The 9,741-nt window shown below is 34.6% G+C and overlaps 1 protein-coding gene across 1 annotated transcript; it reads right to left on the bottom strand.

Annotated features, from left to right (window-relative positions):
- Positions 1-203: 203 nt before the first annotated feature.
- On the bottom strand, positions 204-8,758 carry LOC149015545 (2-dehydro-3-deoxyphosphooctonate aldolase-like). Its single transcript, XM_089156552.1, has 11 exons — positions 8,574-8,758; positions 7,371-7,444; positions 6,802-6,899; positions 6,567-6,663; positions 5,588-5,653; positions 5,229-5,288; positions 5,046-5,120; positions 4,132-4,216; positions 2,837-2,895; positions 2,616-2,660; positions 204-314 (listed from the first exon to the last, which is right to left on the bottom strand). Exons 2-11 carry the CDS (start codon positions 7,404-7,406, stop codon positions 204-206), a joined length of 732 nt encoding a protein of 243 aa, XP_089012678.1. The 5' UTR covers positions 7,407-7,444; positions 8,574-8,758.
- Between the last annotated feature and the right edge of the window lie 983 nt (positions 8,759-9,741).

Raw genomic sequence — 9,741 nt, 5'->3', positions numbered from 1 at the left:
CATAATAGAGAATGAGAATTGATACCAAAAAGAGCCTTAGAAACTATGGTTTTTATTGTTTCTTTTTTCCCACTGTTCCTTTTTTCCAATACAACCTAATTACAGCATAATGCTTGGTGCTTATCTTTTTGCATGCTAAACCAAGGAGCAAAGAAGATACAAATTGACAGGAGTGCAATTTGAATAACAAATTAGAATAAGCTTTAGCCATTCACCTCCATGAATATTCCATCCACTCCAACTGCAACTGCTGTCCTTGCAATACATGGTATTAATTCACGAAACCCTCCGCTGGCAACACCTCCACCTTCAAGCTGATTAAGAAAAAAAGACTCAGCTACTTTCACAAAAGAAGGCAGAAATTAACAAGCAGTTGAATAGAAAACTCTAATAAGACATCCAAGATGTATAAGTTCAACAGGAGAGACCAGCAATACAATAAATTTATAAAGCAAAACAAATACAGGTACAAAAATTTAGATAACAGAGACAATCGTTAACACAGGGAATATTGAATATCATATTTTTAGAGACATCAGTTGAGAACTTTGTACTGCTTTATTTATCAAAGCAATAAAAGTGACAGAAATCCATAGAACTGGTTTCTAAGGTAACTAATGCAAACTCATATTGAATAACCCAAGAACCATGTTTAATTGATGAAAACATTGATATAGCCTAGACCTGAACAATGGGTGCTTTTTCTCGTAAACTATTTGGCAAAAGAATTCTAAAGATTCCAGAATACACCTTCATGGTGCTTCTAGCAGATACTCCTTCAAAATGTTTGGAAACATAATCTCACAGAAACCAGTTCCTTGACTTCCTTCAGAAACTATTAAGTAAAAATGATATATATAAAGTGACAAACAGATAAGCATACTTGAAAGGACTGGGGAAGAAATGTTGGAACAGGAAAATATTTATTTATTTATTTCATAACTGAACAAAAGGGTTTAAGATATTTTTATTTTTTGTTCTCCATAATTTAATATTTATATGAGAGAAAATAATAAATTCAAAGCACACCAAACAAAATGATACAGATGAAAAATGTCGGTTACCCTAACTTGGTTGTAGCACAGTAACAGCACTCTTTTTTTCCCAAAGGTTCAAAAATAATCATCTAAGAAGTAAGAAGCAATAGTAGCATTAATGAGACAGCGTTAAGATGTCAAATAACATCTAACATCTTATGTTCAGATTAGTCATTCAACCCCCCCCCCCCCAAAAAAAAAAATTAAGATTGGTCTGATATATCTGTTAAAAGTTAAAACAATACCAGACTGACCTCCCAAGACACAAGCCTCTAGAGCAGCTATCTAAGATTAGCTTAGCTGCAACCAAAGGAAGATGAACCAAGGGAATAAACAGTAGAAGGTAGGTCACAACAATGAAAACTAGACCTTGAACCAGGGAAAAACCAAAGGAAGATCAATTGTAGAAGGATCAGTACAATAGGGAAGAACAAGTTGAATAACTGAAACTTCTTTTTTATTTCTCTTTTTTGTCCACCTATGAAAGAACATAAAAAAGGATAAAGGAAGAAGGGGTTAGCGGACTGTCTCAGTCCAGGGTCTCTCATCGACAATCTCTCACTGTCACTGCCTCTCCCAGCTTCAACTATAGCTCGATTTTAATTGGTCTCATCCGTTTCTGCTCAGACTCATACACTTGTAACAACCCCCAATAGTGTGGGGCGATTGATCAGCTTCCACTAGAACTGGTAAAAGGTAACATAAAAATATGAACTCAAAGTATTGACTCAATATAACTATGCAATAAAATATAAACTAATAGATAGTATCGATGTAGACTCAGGTGAATGAGGGCCAGTTATTCCAGGATCTTATCAAAACCAACCTTAGCCTGGGATTCAAATTAGGGTTTCACAATTTTAAGTTTTGGGAATCTAGAGCAACAACAAATTAGGGTTTAGGATAGGGTTGTGAATTTCGGGTATGTATCCCTCCATTACAGCCCACCATTGCAGCTCTATACCGCATCATCTACACAACATGGTGAGACAATATAATGGAGTCCCATAAGATGATGTTCCCATATAATATGGTTGGATTGAGATCACAAGTGCCATGCAAGGCTGAACACTATCAATTTACCAAATATATTACAGATCTTCAAGTCGGTCAATAAAGGGGACAACCTGGTGCCAAAGGCTTCTGCAAAAACAGAGCCTGGGGCAACCTTGACCCACAAATTTTTGCTCATAAGCTGTTTTGATATCTTGACCTCGGGCTACAATTGTGGTCCACCAACCATTAAGCTAAAGCCCACCCCTTATCTTCAAGTCGGGTCAATTCCCTCAACAAATATCCCAAGGAATCGTAGGTAGCTTGTAAATAATAGTTTCAATATTCATCTAGAATAAAATATACAATCTTCATGCATTTTAAGTTTTCATTAAGGTAAAAGAAGGGGGAATTTGTGTCTTTTTTTCATCAATTAATAAATTACAACTTCAGCACTCAAACCTAAGGTGATTAACATAAAAAGAAATGAAATGTTAGCAGTTCATTGAGTATCTGTGTGATTGTAGTAGCAAGGATAAATAGAATTTCTAATTATAACCTCAAGTAGAAAACAAAGGGACACACCTTCTTTCCAGCAGGCTGTTGCAGTGAATGTGTAACATCTGCTACCTGTAAGGAAATAAACAGATAAACACACAGCTACTTAACAACATGATTTCTTATGTGCATGAATCTAGCAATATATTATAAAGTTACCATAAAACCTTCAAGGTTACCACTACACTAATTGGGAAGAAGGTTGTGTCAGTGACCAGAAAATGAACTTTGAAAGAATGATCACTTACAACAGGACAATTAGCTTCCCTCATCCACTCCAGGTTGCGTGGGTCGACAATCAAATCATCTGCACATTAAAACAAAATTGATATGGTTATAAAATGACATAGATAACAGCAGTCAATGAGGATGATGAGTACCACGTCTCCTCATTGATCTGGTCAATTGGAAGCTCAAGTTACATCTCTCCCTCCATCCCTCACTCACGTGGTTGATGAACAAGATGTATCTCAAATAATTTAAGCCTAAACTCAAGTGGAGAAGTAAACTGTCTTTAATGAGGCTTGGAATCAGATAGATTGATTCATCTACCATAAGCCAAGAAGTTTCCTAGCATCCTACGCAGGAGCTCTACTCAAACTAATTTTATAAATAGATAGAAGCAGCCTCAGTGACACCTGCTACTGACAGTGAAGCACATATGAAGCAGCAGTTGTGCCAATGGGCTGAAGTTTGAATAAACCAATGAAGATTCTCCTATAATATTTTATGTCCAAGGCAAGATCACAGACACGTACTTGGCCTGTAGGGTATGCATGGAAACAAAGTTACATAGGATGGTGGTGACAAAATTATAGCTGAAAAGAGATTGCTCGCAATAATATTTGTATTCTATGGGCAAACAAGTGAAATAAAATTAAACATTGGTAAGGCCTAATCAGATTATGACATAAAGTCTACAGGAAATCAGCATCATTATCTCCCCAATATGGCATCCAGAACTTCAATTTTTGACTGCGAGAGGTAGCTTGGTATAGCTGTGCAAGTTTTCTACAGTCCTTGAATGCTTCAAGGTAAGAGCCCTATCATCCCAGGGGACCACTTGGATGTTCACTGGACAATGTTGGAGCAATTTTCATCCTGCCAACTCCACTGTCTGTGAGTCTAAAGCCTTGGTTGGCATCCAACCCAAAAATATTCAAATTCAATTTTATCAACAGAATCTTTCCTTCAAAAAACTTCAAAAGTTGTCCCTTTTTTATTTACAATGGAAGAAATAAAAATTCTATTGGATGTACTATATTAGATGGACCAGGGATTTGTACAGGGTAATCAGGGTAATCAACTTATAGATGTCTTTGGATATTAACCGTAGCATCACAGAGTCTCCAAAGATGGACTCTGGAGAAGTGATGAACTTATACAACTGTATTCTCCCCCCCCCCCCCCCACACACAAAAAAAAAAACATAACTTAGTAGATTGAAGGTTTCTTTTCTGAATAAAAATAATATAATATGTACTAAACCTCAGAACCTACAATTCAAAAAATCTTAGAAGTCTAACGTCAAAGCAAGACTTACGATAACCAAACATTGTTCCTCGCTCACAGACCATGACATTCTCGTTCCCAGCCAATCTAACTTTTTCAGCAGAATTTACCATCACCTGAAAAATACCCATAGTTATTAATTAAGAACACAATGCCCGGGAAGAACAACTCTCAACAAAAAATTGCATTGCCTAAATTAATTGAAAAAGATAATGAGCTCTTGCAAAAAACAAGTACATAGATAGAAGAACCAAAAAATATAAAGTTCTTTACTGCTTATGTTTGTCCCACCTAATATTGCAGACAGGTGTTAAGGGAAGAGACTATAACAGATAAATTCCTCCTTAAACATCAGTTATCATTTCCAACTCAAGATCATCAAGCAAATGAATCATTACCAAATAAAGAAATGAAATGCAAATCAACGCCAGGTTACCCAAAAAGTCAAAGAAGATTATTCTCAGTTCTTAGTTCAACTTGCTCTATCAGGAAATCAATTTTGGTATTGGTATTGGTATTGGTATCTGCCGATGCCTATCTGGATCAACTGCTATTGGCATGGATCAGCCAATTCTTTTCATTAAAAGGAAAATTTTCATTAGCGATTCACCTTTTTCTAATGCTGATATGCAACCTATGATCAGCAATGTATCAGTATAAGCCTCAACCAACATCGATACAATCAGGATGATCTGATCAATCCAATACCAATACTCAGTCCACAGCTATACCTATTACAATGTGGATCTGCACTCACAACTAACAGAGACCCACCGAATAGCATTGAAAAGCACTTCTCCTATAATGTCATAGATTAAGAACTGCTGATATTTCACTAATGTAACAAAAAGTAGACAAAGATTAGTCGAAGACAACGACAACCTATTTAAAATTTTCTAGTTCCTGAAATTTAAGAGGCAAACATATTAGGTTCTAAATGCTTACTGATGAAGCACAAAATTGGCCTTTCTTGATATTGATAATCTTTCCAGTTTTGGCAGCTGCAACCAGGAGATCTGTCTGTAACAAAAGTGAGAAATATCAGAACCTAGAATCACTAAATTCATGGATAAAATAATTTCTATGATCAACTAAATAGAAAATGATCAGGAAGTTGACAATAGTAACCTGTCGACATAGGAAAGCTGGGATCTGAATAATATCTGCGACTCTGCCAACAGGTTCACACTGCATGCCAAGGAAGAAGCAAAGCAGAAATGAAATATTTCACTTATTTTTTTATTTCACCATTATTATTATTATAATTCTAATTATTAGTAGTGTTGTTATTATTACTATTACTACTAGTGAACTATTAGTATTACTAATAATTTGTGTTTGGAGTACATAATAAAACAAATCAGAGAATAAAAGTTGAAAAGATGGGAAAGAAAAATAAAAAGACCAAGAAGAATGACACTATGCCTTTAAAGGACCAATTCAACAAGAAGCAGTTGAGTCTTTGAAAGGAATAGAGCAGAATATACCTGGCTAGATTCATGAACATCAGTCACTATCGGGATATCATAAGTCACTTTGACCTTTTCAAGGATCTGCATTGAAAGATTAGCAGTATAAAAAGCTTAATCAATCAAAGAACAAGCATATTGCTAGCACGATGTTAAACAGTTAAAACAAATAAATTGCAAACTTAAAATTGTATAATATTTGTGATGTCAGAATACTTGCATAGTTGTAGTGACTATAAGGTGTCATTTTCAGAAATGGGCATGATTATATTAAATGGAATTTATATTTTCAACAACACTAAATACAAAGTAGAGACAAAAACCTCCCAAGTACACCCCTTCTAATTGGCCTCCCAACTTCCAAATGGCCTCCCAATACCTATTATCAAAAGAAATGTCCACACCAAGACTATTGGAATCTTCTAACACTTCATATGCAGATTTTATTGTAAAACATTCCATTCTGTGATGGATTCCATAGCCATACATCCTTTCCTCCACCTGTACTTGGCGGTGGGCATGCTTCAATTTTAATGCAACAATCAGAAGGGGTGTACTTGGGAGGTTTTGTGCATAGAATCCCCAAGACAAGTGTTCTCGAAAGTGAGCTCCATGCTATTTGTGTAGGCATATGCTATGCAGTAAAAAGAAATATGCTACCTGTTTATGTGGAGTCTGACTCTTCACAAGCAATCGATTGTTTGAAACCGAGTGCTCAAAATCAAGGAAGGATGACAAGGATTATTGTGGCAATTCGAGAGTTGGTAGATTTGCATGGAAATATCATCATTACTCATACTAATAGAGAAGCAAATATGGTTGCCAATTGGATGGCAAAGAGAACAACAACATTGGAGTCTCCTACGCATTTCTTTCAGGAACCCCCTCAGGGTATAGAGGAGTTCCTTCAGGTGGATTGTTTGACCAGCTCTCTTTAAATTGATTTGGTTTTTTAACCCCGTTTATGTATAAAAAAAAAAAGAGACAAAAATTCTACCTTCAAGCCTTCAGCCATACCAAGACCACGAAATGACTTGGATGAAGTACGGTTAGCTTTGTCAAAGCTTGACTTGAACACCAGCTGCAAGCCTAATCTGTAAAAAAAGAAATAAAAATATTGATAAGAAGAATGCTACATTTATTGTGAAGAAAAAAAATAAGAGAAAATTAACTGTTTTTTAACCACATTTTTCACCAAAACCAAGGCACTATTTGGAAGAAATGGAACTCACTTTGAGGTAATGGTCTTAATATTTTTGGCCATTTGTAGAATGTGCTCCTCAGATTCAATCACATTAGGGCCAGCTAATAAGAAAAATGGCTCTGCTGTCTACTTGGGGACATGCAAATGAGACATCTATCAGTATTGCTTGTAACAATGACAAATTGGGCAGTCTACATAGAGTTAATTAGTTGATTACTCGTCATTAAGTCACTAACTTAAAACCATATCATTCAACACAACCCTAGGCCTTAAAGATTATGCAATAGCAAGTACACAGAAATTTTCCAGGTCCTGTTTTAACAAAAGCATGAATTATTTAATTTCTTGATAGTTAACAGTATATCTGAATGGAGTTTGCAAGTCAGTACAATATCAAATACAAGTTTTTCTCATGTGTCACCGCATGTGTGAATTAGTTATTATAATGCATGATTCACATTCTTAAGAGCTAAAAGAATCTCCTAAGAATCAATAAAATAGTGTTGTTCATTTACAATGAATGTGTAAATAGCATTCAAATAATTTTTTTAAAAGATAAAGTTCAAAAAAAAAGGGATTCCAAGAGTAGTATTATACCTTCAGTTGGTTAAAGAGCACTGTAGAGGATCCCATTTCTTGATTCCAGCCACCAGTTGGAAGTCAAATAAAACCTGCAAATAGTGAGTTGGAAAACAATGTTCAGATTCATGGAAAAATAAAACAAAGATTAGACATAGAGCATCTGTGCTTCAAAGAAAAGATGAAGCTGCTTTAGCTCAAAAGAGAAAGATGGCTATGTTCATCAGGAAGTCCTGAAAATGCATCAGTGACAACCATAAAACTAGTAAAGATACATGTAATAACTTCTCAAAATCCAATACAAATAATAGGGATGCTCTGTAAGAGAAAATACAGGCGGGTTAACTATGTAACAGACATGTGCACCACCTAATGCCATGTGTGCTTAGAAGTTAGGACTACACTAGCAATGGAAACCCTCAACGATGAAGGCAATACATCATGTGTGATGAGCTTAGCAGAACAAGAATTCTATCAAATACACAGCAGATAGAAATATACTAACTACCATTATTAATTAGAAATAAGTTTAAAATAAAAACATTTTCATCCATGTAGGTGAGAACAATTAGAACATGCAGCTAGGTTTAAGGAACAGACTAAGAAATAGATATCAGCTGCAAGAAAAAGCAGAGAGTCCCAAATAGCTGAGGATACAGTTTCGGATGTGCTAGATTCGGATCAAGAGTAGAGCAGTAACTGAAGCATGAGCTTGCAGAAAAGAGAAAAGGCACGAACTAGTTTTGTTTAGCAGAAACTAGCTTTCCAGCCATGGCAGCTAATGGGATCAATTTCTTGGTTTCTCTTAGTTTCTGAATTATAGGGGTAGACAACTTTCTTTATCCTTACGTAGTTGTAGTTCATGTAATCCTAGCTTAAGTTAAGTTAATGTTTAATACATTCTTCTAAGCTTTAAACAATAAATACATAGATTTTAGTTGGTTATGCTACTCAGAGTCACAATGTTATTACCAAAATCAAGAAAGCCAAGATTTACAATAAGCCATACAGTGCTCTGTTTTCTGCTCAGTCGTGTGGAATTAAAATTTCATCAATGCTACCTTTTTCCTGGTTTAGCGGTCAGAGAGTGTTACTAAGCTTGTCCAAAGAAACGACCCAAAAACAGTTGAATGGAAATTCAGAGATCTCTTGTTTATTCAGATAGATATCTATCTCTACTATCAAAAGCCGTAAAAGGAGAAACCACGGAAATCTTCTTACCTTCTCCTGCTCTGCCTCTTCGTGGTCGGAGATTGTCACAAATCGAAGCACGCAATAACAGGAAAAAACAACAAGCTCAACTCTAGATCGCGATATTCCCAAAAGTAAATTCTCAATCAATAAAATTGAAATGGCCAAGAGATCGTTAGCATGGCTGTCAACAATAGCCTACACAAAAATCAAGAGTCCAGATCTCTCCACTCATACAGTTATGGGATCCGCACTGTCCCTTTCTGGATAAACCTTATAAGTGTGGATCCCATTTGAGCTTTTATATTTTTTTTCCCCCTTTTCCCTTTTCCTTCTTTTTCTTCGTTTCCGGGCTTTCACCTTGACCCCCCGCCCCCCCCCCCCCCCCCCCCCCCCCCCCCCCCTCTCCCCGCCTCCCCCCCCCCCCCCCCCCCCCCCCCCCCCCAAACATCGTTTTTTTTTGTCCTCTTCCCCTTCCCTCCATCCGGTCATGCTACCACAGCTCTTTTTTCTCTTTTAATATATCAATGTTTTTTTTTTAATTTTTTTTTATTTTTTTTTATCATTGGTTTTTTTATTTTTTTTTTTTTTCTTCATCTTTTTTTTTTTTTCCCCTTTTTTTTAACTCTTCACCTAAAATAATAATAATAATAATAATAATAATAATAATAATAATAATAATAATAATAATAATAATAATAATAATAATAATAATAATAATAATAATAATAATAATAATAATTTATAATTTATTTTTTTTTTATAAATTTAATATATTAATTATATAAATAAAAATAATAATATTAATATTTTTTTTTATTATTTTTTTTTTTTTTTTATTATTTATATAAAAAAAAAATATAAAAAAAATATTTTTTATTAAAAAAAATAAAAAATAAAAAACAAAGTACAAGTTTTTTTTATTTTTTTAATTTTTTTTTTTTTTTTTTTATTATAATAAAAAAAAAAAACACACCAAATTTTTTTTTTTTTTTTTTCCACCCCCCCCCCCCCCAAATTTGAGTTTTTTTTTTTTCTCTTCTCCCACCCCAAAACCCTTCCCCCCTTTTTTTTTTTTTTTTTATTTTTCTTCTCCCTTTCTTTTTTCTTAACAAACACAAACACAACAAACAAAAAAAAAAAAATAAATTTTTTTCATAAATTTTTTTCAACAAATTATATTTTATTTTTTTTCCCC

The sequence above is a fragment of the Hakea prostrata genome, chromosome 5 (genome assembly GCF_041222555.1).
Source record: "Hakea prostrata isolate BN-2017 chromosome 5, UWA_Hpros_2, whole genome shotgun sequence".
Lineage (NCBI taxonomy): Eukaryota > Viridiplantae > Streptophyta > Magnoliopsida > Proteales > Proteaceae > Hakea > Hakea prostrata.
The sequence above is the reverse complement of the archived record's forward strand: the minus strand, read 5'-3'. Positions and strand labels throughout refer to the sequence as shown.